Source organism: Ambystoma mexicanum, chromosome 12 (genome assembly GCF_040938575.1).
Source record: "Ambystoma mexicanum isolate Mex_15411 chromosome 12, UKY_AmexF1_1, whole genome shotgun sequence".
Classification (NCBI taxonomy): Eukaryota; Metazoa; Chordata; class Amphibia; order Caudata; family Ambystomatidae; genus Ambystoma; species Ambystoma mexicanum.
Genome location: NC_090936.1, coordinates 1,250,867,970 through 1,250,881,702, shown reverse-complemented (window position 1 = coordinate 1,250,881,702; position 13,733 = coordinate 1,250,867,970). Strand labels below are relative to the sequence as shown.

General features: G+C 45.5%; 1 protein-coding gene across 3 annotated transcripts in view; it reads left to right on the top strand.

The window, feature by feature from the left end:
- DRAM1 (DNA damage regulated autophagy modulator 1) overlaps positions 1 to 13,733 on the top strand; it is a 492,420-nt gene that overhangs the window by 274,677 nt on the left and 204,010 nt on the right. For all 3 annotated transcript variants that reach the window (XM_069629937.1, XM_069629939.1, XM_069629938.1), the window contains exon 4: positions 8,744 to 8,921. In XM_069629937.1, coding sequence (XP_069486038.1) covers positions 8,744 to 8,921 — 178 coding nt within the window. The remainder of the gene's footprint in view (positions 1 to 8,743; positions 8,922 to 13,733) is intronic.

Genomic DNA, 13,733 nt, shown 5'->3' with positions numbered 1-13,733 from the left:
ACAATGTAGCTTGGACCTTGTAGGAAAATTCTAGGAAGAAGCGGATTTGATGTCCTTTGTAGATCGGGCTGCCTTTCTCCCGGGCACAGCGCAAAATGCATGACCCCTGTCTCTGTAGCTGAGCAATCTGGCTATTATCGGTCTGAGTGTTGCACCAGGAACTGGCTGCTTTTCTCCTGGGATTCGGTGCGTTCGCTCAACCACAAATGCAGAAGAAAGGCCTCCTGACCCAATGTCTTGCACAGGGTAGATTCCACTAGAAGCTCCATGGATCCGGTGTCTGCCAACTCAGGAACCCAAATCCTTCTCAAATGATTCCTCCTCGACTTGGATTCGATGTCCACCTGTTTGTCAGGGAGGTCTTTAAGAGATTTTTTGAGAAGGGTTATTTCTCTTAAGGTACCTGCATTATCATCCTCTACTGTTGAAAGGTGAGTTTTGGCTTCATCCAGTCTGCCTCTGCGTTTATTTAGCCGGATTTGTATGTGGTTGACTTTGCAATTTAAGGTGTCCAGCTTACTTTCCATAGAACAGAGACTCACCTGAAGCTGCTCAAACATGGCCTTAAGTCTTGCATGTTACCCGACGTGCAGCGAGCAGTGAGTCCTGGACCCCCTCTGAGCCTGTGTCAGATACAGGTGAATGACTACTCTGGAGTTTTGACTGGCGTTTATTGGTTTTTTTTTATCGCGCCCGGGCTCCTTTCCCAACATCTAAACTCTACAAGGGTACCTGGTACAGTCTAGAGCACCCAGGTGATAGGTATGCATTAACAAACGATACATCAAGACCTAAAGTGATGGACAGAACGGATTAAATTGAATTATAACCAAGTATTATACTAAATCAAATATTGTTTATTTTTGCTAAAAATGTATTGGTAACATTTGGCAATATGTAACACTAAAAAAGAAACATCTTCGTTTCAGTGAGTACTTTTCAATTTGCTTCCACGAATACATACATACCTAGTTGATCGGGCATACCTATTTGTAACCACATTCACACTAAAAATCAATACAGACGATATATACAGGCCCTTTGATTGAATTAGGGCTTCACACCCCATTTTTCTAACAGCGTGCCTATTGCTTAATAACCCAATAGTCGTTGACACGTGTTTCAGCCAGACTAAGCAAGCCTTTTGCTGTGGCTCTCTGATACTCCAGCCTTCTTCAGGACACTGGTGGGTGCCTCACTTTGCCCCACTCTTTACACCCTTCTGTACTCGTGGCTATCTCAGAAAATTGAGCTCTAGGCCCGGGATTCCGAAAACTACTTTCTCATGTTCAGGCGACTGCATCACTTGTAAGAGGACCCATTTGCGGTAGGTCTGGCTAAGTCGCTGCTGTCCCCTATTGCCTTGCTGTTGATAAGCTGATACGGTTGAGGAAGTCACTAATCGTGGCTACTCTTTCTATGCTGGGAACACTGAATCGCCCTCTTCTATGTGTTCTCTCCACACTATTTCCTAGGTAAAAGCCTTTTTTCTCTCTGTACCTGACACTGAGATCAGCCAGCCTGCCGATTCACCATTAGCAGTAGTGTCTCAGGCTCCAATGTATGACATCCAGTAAAGACATCGGCCAGTAATGATAAGTTGCTCAATATTATGTCTGGGGTTCTCCCTGGTGCCAAAAGAACCCACAACGTGCTCCCCACACACTCACCGCTATGTGAGCGGCCATCTAATCGGCTTGGTAAATGCCCGCGAGGCACCACAGTCACCCACAAGCTCGCCAACATCACTGTGTAGCTAATGCCAAAGGGGACAGGCATCAGACTCACACCGGGCGAGCAGCAGGTCGGACTCCGCCAGAGCCCCCCTGGCATAGGCACAGATATTCTTCAAGGGCTCCATCAGGCCCCTCGCGGGGAATTCCACACATGCAGGAGGGGCCAGGGACCCACTCTCCACATCATGTTGTAGACCTGCAGCACTGCCCCCATGAGTGAGGTGTTTGACGTCTCCATTGATCCTCATGCCCTGAGTCAGTTGCACACAGTCATGAGGCAAGAGCTGCTCATTGCAATGTTCCTTCTTGCTTCTCTATGGTGACCTGGCGGAGGACGTTGTGTTCACAATTCTTGAGTTTAGTTTCTTTCTGTGGAAGAGTCTTTCAATGGGCCCAGATGAACCTTCTTATAATGAAAGCGACTTACTGCTTGCCCCGTGGGTGCATCTTTGATCAGTCTCCCTTAACAACTTTAATCTCCAGCCTGTTGGCCTGAAACATGTTCCCGTTGTTTCTTGTAAGAATTGATGTGCTTCCATATTTATTGTGAATAATTCAATGTGAATGAACCCAGAAAGAATACGGTCATTTGAGAACATGCTAAATTGCAGCCTGCTTTTCCTTGTTTAGAAAATGTTGAATGATCCTAATGTAAACTTGTCTTACATATTAGGAAGACCAGACACCGCGGTAGGCCAAATACAATCTCTCAGTTACATTTTTTACTCTGTGGTGGGCAAGATACCCCACATATGCCTCAGTGAGGGCACAGGATCATGCAGTACTGCGGGCACAGGATTGCACCAGAGTAGCGCAGGCATAGGATCACGCAGGAGTAACGTGAGAACAGGATCATATACAGGAGTAGCGCAGACACAGGATCATGCAGGAGTAGCGCAGGCACAGATCACATAGGAGTAACGTGAGCAAAGGATCATATAAAGGAGTAACGCGGGCACAGGATCACGCAGTAGTGCAGGCACAGGATTGCACAGGAGTACTGCGGGCACAGGGTCACGCATGAGTAGCGCAGGCACAAGATCACATAGGAGTAGCACGGGCACAGGATCACACAGGAGTAACGTGGGTGCAGGGTCACACAGTAGTAGCACAGGCAAAGGATCACGCAGGGGTGGTGTGGGACCAGGATCACACAGGAGTAGTGCAGGAACAGGATCAAACAGGAGTAGCGCGGGCACAGGATCAAGCAGGAGTAGCACAGGCACAGGATCATGCAGGTGTAGTGCAGGCACAGGATTGCACAGGAGTAGCGCGGGCACAGATCACGCAGGAGTAGCGCAGGCACAGATCACACAGGAGTAGCGCAGGCACAGAATCACACAGGAGTAATGCAGGCACAGGATCACACAGTAGTAGCACGGGCAAAGGCTTTTTCTTGTTGTCAAATGCCAAATGTACATTGTTCAGACATTCTTGCCACTTTGACAAGGTTTCCCGCTTGACCCTGGGTATTGATGGCAGGGTGGTCAGAGGGGCCGGAATCCAACCCATGACAGTGGATTCTGGACCTGGAGGAGGAACATGTCCTTGCTTGAGACTCGGGGTAAGCTATGGATCCATCACATGACGCCTTGCCAACACTCCATTGATGTCTATGGGTAGAGCACCAGCAGCAGACCCTTGAAAACCCTGTTGCTGTCTATTGGAAGCTCCAGCAACAGACCCTCGTAGACCCCACCATCGTCTATGATGAGAGGTTACCCCTCAGGCCCTTGAGGGCAGTTCTGTTGTTCCTCCCTACCATCGGGCAATTGGCCCCATGATGGAAAACAGAGCCCACAGTTTATATACAGAAGGGTGCCTGTCCCCTTCGGGGACCCGAGCTGCATCCCACAGGAACAAACAGACAGGAAAGGGATTCAATATCTTTGTCAAAAAACCTACAGCAGCGAGTGTGAGACATTTCTCCGCTGGAAATGGTGCCAAAGAAAATGGAACTTCAAACAAAGTTCTGGGTGCTTGTATTTCTTGGGCAGTGCTGCCGGGGAACACCTGCAAACACTGGTAATCTGTTGGTGCCTTCTTGTTTTGCCGCTCTATTTTTCTACTTAAGCGGCCCTCCAGCCTCATTTCCTTTGCCGTTGGTGAGTGGTGCAAGTGGATCCAGGTCACATGACGTAAGACACACTGACCTGCTTAGCCCTGCCTCTTCCTTCCCTTTTCTTGACTCTTAGATCAAGGGCATTTCTCGCATGGGTGTCAGAAGCGATGGCAGTCATGGAAAAGGGCATTACCTGTTTGGACCTGTTCAGACCAGAGAGACCCGGGACCTGAACACCTGCTACTTTAGCATCAATATTTGTTTCACACCTCTCCCAGCCCATCACTACCATCACCACTCAATGCCAACCAGCTGCTCGCCAGCAGAATCATGCACACCACATCGCAGTAATCTCACCGGCATCACCATGAACCCCGTCAGCATTCCCTCACCCACCCTCCTCGGATTCTTAGGTCCTGTTGCGACTTCTGAAGTTCCAGTCCCCAAAGGCCTGCTTTTATGCAGCACACCCCCATTCACTCAGTCCAGGGTGCCTAAACCCCCTCCCACATCCCGTGTGGTACCCAAACATAGTGGCACCACTTTTGGAGGCTTCTGTGGAGAAGCCCGCCAAAAAGTGGAACAAAGGGCTCGACTTCGGTTGGAGTCACAGAAGAGAACACAAACGCCATTTTAGAATCGAGTTCTGGCAAAAAATACCAACCGGCGAATTAATATTAAATAAATAAACCGGCGGTATGTTCGCGGCTATAAGAATTAAATAATTAAAGTTGGTAGCCTCGAACAATGGGAAAGTCCCATAGAGATATATTCTCGGTCGAATATAAAAAGTAGTATCCACTGCCACCAGCCAAAACTCGACCGGGGGGACGGAGATGTGCCCCCTCGAACAACAGACCCCGGGGCAATCGAATTGCCCTGACTAGTACGTCCACAATATGATGGTTTGTACTGGTTTCTGTTCATAATTTGGGACTAGCAAAGCCAATGGTGACTTTACATGCCCTGGGAGACAGTAGTCAGTCCCAGGGTATGGAGTCTATGTTTGGGGGTCGCTACGACACCCCTGGGTTACTGCACGGAGGGTGCTGTGTAACCCACATCAAAAAACACATGAGACCCTATGGAGTAAAAGACCCCATAGCCCATAAAACACATGGAAAGTTAAAGGAACACCTCAAATCATGTCTAAGAGTGGGAGCAAAAGAATCTCACTCTTAGCAGGAGAGAAAAAAATAAACCCCAAAAATCAAAGCAGCAAAGCTGCTGGGGGACTCACTAGGTTTGGGAAATTAGCCTTAACAGAGAATTCTCCCTAACAACCGCACACAGCGCACAAAAGACCCAACTCACAGGAAAGGTACCATCCTCAACCTCCTGCTAAAATCCTGCAGAGCATCCGACTTCACCCTACTCAAGACGACTGATCACGACTGCGAAGGCCACCTACTACCAAAACACCATAGCCAAGACCAACAAGCCCTTTTCAAAGCTATAAAGCACTGCATAAACCATATGCCCAACCCACCCATACTGCAGCCATCAACATTTTCTTTGTCATCAAGATCCGCCATGATACACCAACATATAGACACCAACACCATCACTTGACAGCGCACTACATATCCCATCTCGCAAAACCGCAACTACCTGTACAACTTTGAAGACCCTAACCATGGAAGACTTCACTGCCACCCTAGCATCACTCAACACCACATTGTATGCAGACGCCATCCTCCCCACCTCTGTACTCAAGACCCTTCTGACTGAAGCACTCCTCCCTTATCTGACAATTATCAATAGCTCCCTAACTCAAGGCACCTTCACCTTGACGCTCAAGACCAGACAAATCCTCCCGCTTCACAAGAAACTAACACTGGACCTGATGACCTCATGAATTACCGCCCCATCTTCTCTTCCAAGGTAAGTTCCTTGAGAAAGCAGTAGCCACACAACTCCTCCAACACATCGAAGCTAATAACATCCTTCAGTCCTACCAATCTGGCTTCAGATGCAGTACAGAAACGACTACCATGAAGGTGATCAATAAAGCCCTTACAATCCTTGATGATTGCCATCCTTGCCTCTGGTTCTCCTTGACTTCTCTGCAGCATTTGAAGCAGTAGACCACCAGACACTCATCAACAATCTACATCGTTGCATGGGGATCAGCGGGTTAGTCCTCTGCTGCTTCAAATCCTACCTTGCTAATCGTCAACAGTTTGTACAAATGGATTCCTCCAGATCACCAACTCTGCTCATCACTTGAGGAGTCCGGCAAGGATCCATTCTGTTCCCCATGATCTTCAATCTTTACATGGAACCGCTCTCTGCACTCTCCTCGCGCCACACAACATCCACCAATATGCAGATGACAGGCCAATCTAGCTCAAGATGTCCTCCATCGGGAACATCCACAGGCTCATGGCCTGCCTCTCATTGATACAGTCCTGGATATCCAGTGCTTAACTGAAACTCAACCCCTCCAAGACCGATTTCCTACTGTTGACCAACCACACTGAACACCCTGACATCCAGAACTGGCTCTCTACTATGGCTTCACACCCCAGCTGGCCACCTGCACCATGTCCCCTGGGTTCAACATTGACAGGCAACTCACCTTCTTCAACAACATATAACAAGGAAGACATAAACGGGTTGGTACTAACATTCTCTCTTGCGTGAAATCAAGACCAGAAAATAACTTCAGATCTGCTGTCCAAGCCTAGGTCCTCTCCCACCTGGATGTGACAATACCCTTTTAGAAGGCCTTCCCGTGACTACCCTGGCACCTCTGAGATGAGTCCTGCATGCAGCTGCACGACTCATCAAAGGACTCCCCAAATTCGGCCATTAAACCGACCGTCATCGAACTGCACTGGCTGCTGCAAGCCTGTCCCATCTCAAATCCTCTTGCATCATCTATAAGGCTGTCACCCTGAAGTCCCCAAGCTACCTCACAGAGAAACTCTGCATCTCTGGAGGCCTGCGATCTACCAGAAGTAAGGGCATTTGCAGACTTGAACTCTGCTGTGCAGGAAGGAAAGAACCAGAAGGCATGCCTTTTCTATCTATGCCCAAAGACTCTGGAACCTCCCCCCTGTCAAGATGAGACGTGCCTCATCACTTCTACAGTTCAGGAAAGAGCTCAAGATCTTACTCTTCAAGGAATGACTCCTCCCTAACACCAAGGTCCACAAACCCTGCACTCCCCACCCTACCTGAGACTCTATCATCTGCTCCCTATTGTCTCCTCACCTGGTTGCTTGTAGGTCCCTTGCTGCCATTTGCCCACCCTCGCACCCCCTGTTAGCTCTCCACTCCTTTTTCTCTGCTTCCCTCAGTGTGTTCTTTCCCCTATGATTGTAAAGCGCTCCATTGCTTCCCCTAATAATAATAATATTAAGAAGTTATGATATGCTATAATATGCCATTTATAACGCGCCTATACACAAGTTAACAGACAGGCACAATCTGCGGGACCGACGCAGATACAATATATGCACAGTGAATGAGAAAACTCTTAAGAAAGCAGCTTTCATACAGTTCGGCCTATTGTGATATCCAAGATGGTGGCCGGCCCTGAAATAACCTCAGACCCAGATGCTCCCATACCACCTGCCCCCAAGCATATGGGCCAATCCCAAACCAGACCAACACATTCCACCCAAATTAAATAGGTTTCCTTAGGCTACAACTTTATGGGAGGAGAATATATCAAAGGAGAGCTGGCCAGTCTCCAGAGAAGCGGGCAGTGGGAGTTGGAGAGAAGCATGTGGAGGAGAGTGGCGATCAAGAGTCATAAGGACGAAGAATGTTGAAGAAGGTTGTTGGCAGCTAGGAGGGAGAAGGTTCTTTTGTAGGAGGAGGAGGGCTACCATCTAAGAAGCAGTCATTGGTAGGAAGAGAGCTACCATCTGAGCAGAAAGGCGTATTCTAGGGCAATTGCTGTAGTGGAGCAGAGTTACCTTTAAAAGAGGAGTTGTTGGAGGACGAAGGTTCTCATCTGTGATGGGAGTTACCTAGAGGATGTTCTTGTGGGAGCAAAGATTTTGCTGGGACACAGCTGGCAGAGGCAGAAAATAGCTGGAGTGATGGGGTTGGGGTGTGGTAGTCCCTTCCATGTGAGGGTGACCTCTTTGATCAAAACCCTAAGCGTAGGGAGGAGCCCTGGTCCAGGCAATCACTCGTTGTCACACACGTCTTGAGGGCCAGCCTGGCTATTGGACTGAACAGGTCACCACTCAGCAAGGGCAGCAAAGGCTTTTTCAGCTACCCAAGCATAGAACCATCAACCCGAGGAGGACCCAAGATCATTGAAATAGCGATCTGGGTAAGGTGCAGGTAGAGATAGAGACGAGACCCCAAGGTCGACGTATGCTATGTCTTCACTGAAGGAGGGTGTGTGTGGAGTCTGAGAGAGATAGAGACGAGACCCCAAAAAGGACGTATCCTATGTCTTCACTGAAGGAGGGTGTGTGTTGTACTAAGGTCCTGTCCCTTAGAGAAATAACCGCCCGTCCTGGGTATGCACGCCCCAAGAACCCACAGGGCACAGTAAACTGCTTCTTTCTGTTATAACCCAAGATACCCTAACAGTCCCAGTGTGTAAGCTGTTGAGAAGCCTGTTTTGTGTATATTTTACAAATACATTGTTTATGAATCAATATTGGCGCTTACCAGACACTTAACCTTGAGTTAGCATTAGACACCAGTTTGGAAATAAGTAGCCCAACTCATCTTGTCTTGTGTCGACTTAGCACACTTGTGATATCACATATATATCTTTTTTAAAGTTTTGTACACAGTTTCAGTGCTTTGAAGTGTCTTTTAAGCAACAAATAACAACTTAACTAAACTACTTTCATGCAGGTTTTATAAGTTACTATTGTAATCCGATGTAAGCGTGCATTGTTAAGTTGAAGCTGAAGGTGCTGGCCATGTGCATCCCATGTAACATGTGTCTTTTCCCCTGTTTTTCCAGGAGGGGTCCGTGCCCGTCATTCATGATACCGGTGCCCTGATTACCTTCCTGTCGGGGGTGTTCTATATCCTGCTGCAGTCCATCATCTCCTACAGATCCTGTCCCGAGTGGAACAGCCGCCGCCTCTGCCATGTACGGATGGCCATCTCGCTGGTGTCGCTGGCTGCCCTGATTCCCAGTATCCTTCGAGTCCATGTCTCTGTCCCCTGCATGGAGGGTCTTCTTCTATAGCCAGAGTTGATGGTCCTTCACCTGCTTATCATTCCGGTTCTATGTCATTTGGTCGAGTTTTTTGTCGAATTCGATTTCGTCAATGTTCTTTTCTTTTTTACATTTGTCCACAAATATATTTGGGGGGAGACTCTCCACAGATCCCCCTGCCTCCCAACCTTTTCCTTACTTTATTATCACGACTACCCCCCACATATATTTGCAGACAAATTTGTCTAGAAAGATTTGACGAATTAGAATTTGACGAATTGTGCCGCAATGTAACCTCCCCATCATCCCACTGTATCTAAGCTGTGGGCCCCTCATCTCTTGCTCACATCCTGTAGTCCTCTAGAATTGGGTAACAACCACATATTCCCCTATCCATCGATGTGTGATCATGTGAGTAGGCATAGACAGGATCTAACAATACACATGTATGTGTCGACGATAGCGACACGTGTCCCTTATGTAAAGCTCTCTGCGGCTTTCTAGGTGGGCTTGTGCTTTATAAATTGCGGATGTCGTTATAGCGGACTCTGTACTTTACTACAGAGTTGGCGATAGGGTATTTTTCTGTTGATGGGCGCAAACATGTCCTGTAGGGATTCAAATGGGAAATGCAACTTTTGGAGCACTCGTCTAGCTTTCAACTCTTGGCCGAAACCTCTCAAAACTTTCAAAGGTGGATGTATGTTTTTTTTGTTAAATAGTGCCAGATGTACAAGTGTATAGAAAAGGGCTTCCTTTGAGGTGTCCAAGGTAACCATAATGACTGTGTCGCTATCGTCTACATATACATGTGTATTGTTAGACCCTGTCTATGTCTATTCACATGATCACACTTTTTACAGTGGCAGGTCATTTATCTGACTGTAAGGCAGGCTGCAGGACAAAGCATGCAACACATTAATTAGTCTGTCTGTACCATGGGCTGGCAGGTGATTACTTTGATTGGGTTCAGACCAATCCCCTGACCTGACCTGACAGCTGCATGGCTCTGCCCTGCACTCTTGCCTGGACAACCCTTACGTGAACCACCAGTGAAGGCAAGTGGCGGAGCGTACCACCATCACACAGCATCTGCCTATGAGACTGAGGGGACCATTCTTTATTTATTTATTTATTTACATAGTTACACATGTAACATGAAAAAGCATTTCAAATTAACTGGTTACAAACAGAAGGTATTAACAATAAAAAAATAAAACAAATAAAAAACATAATACATTAGCAAAACCAAGCTCTCCCCCCATGAAAAAAACATTACATTAAATCATAACATTTTCCCCAGATGTTGTCATATACAGTTTATTCTTCAACTTGTACATCAGCTTATCTATTTTGGAAAGTTTCTCCTCAACCCAGCAGTCAAATGAAGGAGCAATCCTAGTTTTCCACCCTTGAAGAACCAGTTGTTTGCCGGTGATTGTGCACCTGAATAGACATTTTTTATGTGCAGAATTGAGGTCATCAAGTTCGGAATCATCTCCCAATATCACCGTTTTGAAATCCAAGTTCAAATTCAGACCCGTAATTTTCACACAGTACTCACATACCTCCGACCAAAATCTCAATATGCGTACGCAGCTCCATAACATATGTTCCAAGGAGCCAATATTTTGTACACAGCCCCAACACTCATCACTATTTGAAAGACCTCTTTTTTACAAACTCTCAGGGCACCAATACACACGGATCTGAATTTTAATTTGTTGAGTTCTCTCTCCCAAATTCACTGAGCAAAGTGCCACATTTCTGCACACGTGGCGCCAAATTTCTGGAGAGATATCACAATCAATCCGCCTGCCCCATTCCTCCCGTAATTTGTCATTTTTTTGAAAATTAGTCACAGTCAGTTTATATATTTGTCTAGCTAGACCACCTTCACCACTTCTTGGTTTTGTAAGAAAGATATCCAAATCCAGAGTACCAGACCAATCTACCTCACCGACTGATTTCTTCAAACGCCTATAGGCTAAATCCGACATACTCCTAAAATCTCATTTTTCTCTCATCTCATTCGCAGTCATCCATCGACCATCTTTCCCAAGATCACCAATCTTTTTGATGCCACAAAGAGACCAGTCCGGCCAAAAAAGTGTTTTGGCACTGTCTCTAATATTTATGTTTATGTTTACTGAATTTATATAGCGCCTTACGCCAAAGCGCTTTACAGAGTAACAACAAGATACAAAATTGAAAGAAGCATATTTGCAAACATGAAACAAACCAGAAGTACAGTATATGGAACAATTTGCTTGAGGGGAAGAAGGAGGGAGGGCAGGGGAGGAGGAAGGTTAAGGGGTATGAGAGTCAGATTCGAGGTCAGCGGGGTAAGTTCTAACAGCTCACACCATTCAGTACGTAAAGATTCAGTCACCAATGATTTATATCCACGATCCTTTGACTTCGTAGTGAGCAAAGCCTCCGGACCAAGCGGCCAAAATGCATTCGATTCTGCAACCGCCCATGGGTAATGTACTGTGTTCAGGAAAGGGAGAAATGATTGTGCAGTAAAAGCCAAGTGATACGCTTTAAAATTAGGGACTCCCAGTCCGCCTTCATCAACCGGGAGTTGTAATTTCCATATTTTAAGCCTCAGAGGTTTCCTGTCGCACAGATATTCCTGTAACAAACGCTCCAACCCTCTCCAGAATTGATTTTAATTTTCAAAGGTAACATACCAGTTATATAATTAACTTTAGGTGCCAAATTCATTTTAATGGCGTTGACCTTTCCCCAGGGTGACAAATTTAGAAACAACCCCCTTTCTAAGTTCATTTTGCAATCATTACATATGTCACACATGTTTTCTTCAACCATGCCAGAAATAGAAGAGGTCAACCAAATGTCCAGAATTCTAGCATCACACCATCCAAAACCCAATCCAGTTACTAAGGATTTGTCACATCTATTAGAGAGTGCCAGAACCTCTGATTTTTGCCAGTTAATTGTATATCCTGATGTTTCGTGAAAACTAGACAAATTCTCCACCGGGCATGGAAGAGAAATGTCCACATTTTGTTAGACTAACAACAAATCATCCGCGTAGAACCAGAATTTCTGCAAAATACCCCAACAGCTGACACCTTTCAACCTAGAATCAATTTTTAAAGCAATAGCCAAAGGTTCAATCGCTAAAATAAACAAAAGCGGTGAAAAAGGGCATCCCTGTATGGTACCACGCTCTAGACAGAATGGCTCAGACCTGATCCCTTTAGTCTTCACATCTGCTGGTGGATTGGCATACAGCAGCTGAACCCAGGATATAAACTCTTTACCAAGATTAATTTCTTTCATAACTGTAAATAGGTATCCCCAATTCACTCTATCGAACGCCTTTTCGGCATCAAGGGAAAAGACAGCAGCATCACAGTCACCCTCGTTTGCCTTCTCAATTATATGGTAAAGTTTTCGGATATTGCTAGATGTACGTCGATTCTTCATGAATCCTGATTGCTCCTCACCAATCAATTTTGGAAGATATTTTTCTATTCTTAAAGCCAAAACTTTAGACAGGATCGTGTTGTCTGTGTTGATTAGGCTTGTAGCGTGATAACTCAAAAGGGAGACTACTGTCTTTCCCGTTTTTCAAGAAAACCAAAATTGACGTGTGACATGTACTCGAGGGCAATAACTTGTCTAGTTTACTCGAAACAAACACACCCTTCAAAAGAGTAAGGACTGAATCTGGAAGGATTTTATAAAACTTAACTGGAAGCCCATCCGGGCCAGGGGTCTTCCCAGTATTTAGCAAGGTAATGGCAGTTTACAATTCATCAATCGTAAGTTCAGAGCCAAGAAGCAGATTCTCACTGTCAGAAAGACCAGGGATCGGAAGATTTCCAAAGAAGTCCCTCCCATTTCCGGTAATGCCTGTCTCATTTCGATATAAATCCATATAGTAGTTAGGGAATACTAAATTGATTCGTTTAGGATCAAAGTTAATCCTACCGTCCGTGTTAGTGATGAAGGTAATGGCTGACTCAGAACTTTTCTTTTTCAACCTATATGTGAGCCATCTGTCGAACTTTTTACCTCTCTCAAAGTAAGCGCATCGCAAATAAAACATATTACTCTCTGCCTTTAAGGAGAGAATTCCATCCAAGTCTCTTTTAAGTTTCTTTAATAACCCTTTTTGATTTGAATCAGTGGGGTCATTCATCAAATCACAATAGATATCTTTGATTTTCTGTTCCAGATCCAATCTAAATTTGTCATCTTTTCTCCTTTTACTACTAGACAAACTAAGAGAAATCCCCTGCATAGAGAATTTAAATGCTTCCCAAACATTTCTCAAATAAACCTCACCGGTATATTTCTCTTCAACAAAGAGGTTAGCTTCAGAAATTATTCTGTCTAGTAATTCATCATCCATCAATATGGATGTGTTTAATTTCCAAGAAAAAGTTCTACAATACTCAAATTTCAATTTTAGAAGCATTCTTATTGGTGCATGGTCAGTCACAAAAATATTACCAATTTCACGAGAAAGAAAACTCTCCGACAGAGCCCCACCAGTGAAAAGCACATTGAGTCTCGAGTATACACCATGTGCACCTGAGAAGAAACTATATTCGCGCTTATCTTGATTTGTAAGGCGCCAAATGTCTTTTAAATTATGCTCATTCATGAGAGAGAGGAAAGCTTGATGATGTGGATCATTCCGAATTGCCCTTCTAAATTGGCTTCTATCAAACACCGGGTCCCCAACGGTGTTAAAATGGCCTCCAAGAAGGATATTAGAAGAATTCAAATCTTGCAAAGTCTGTTCTAC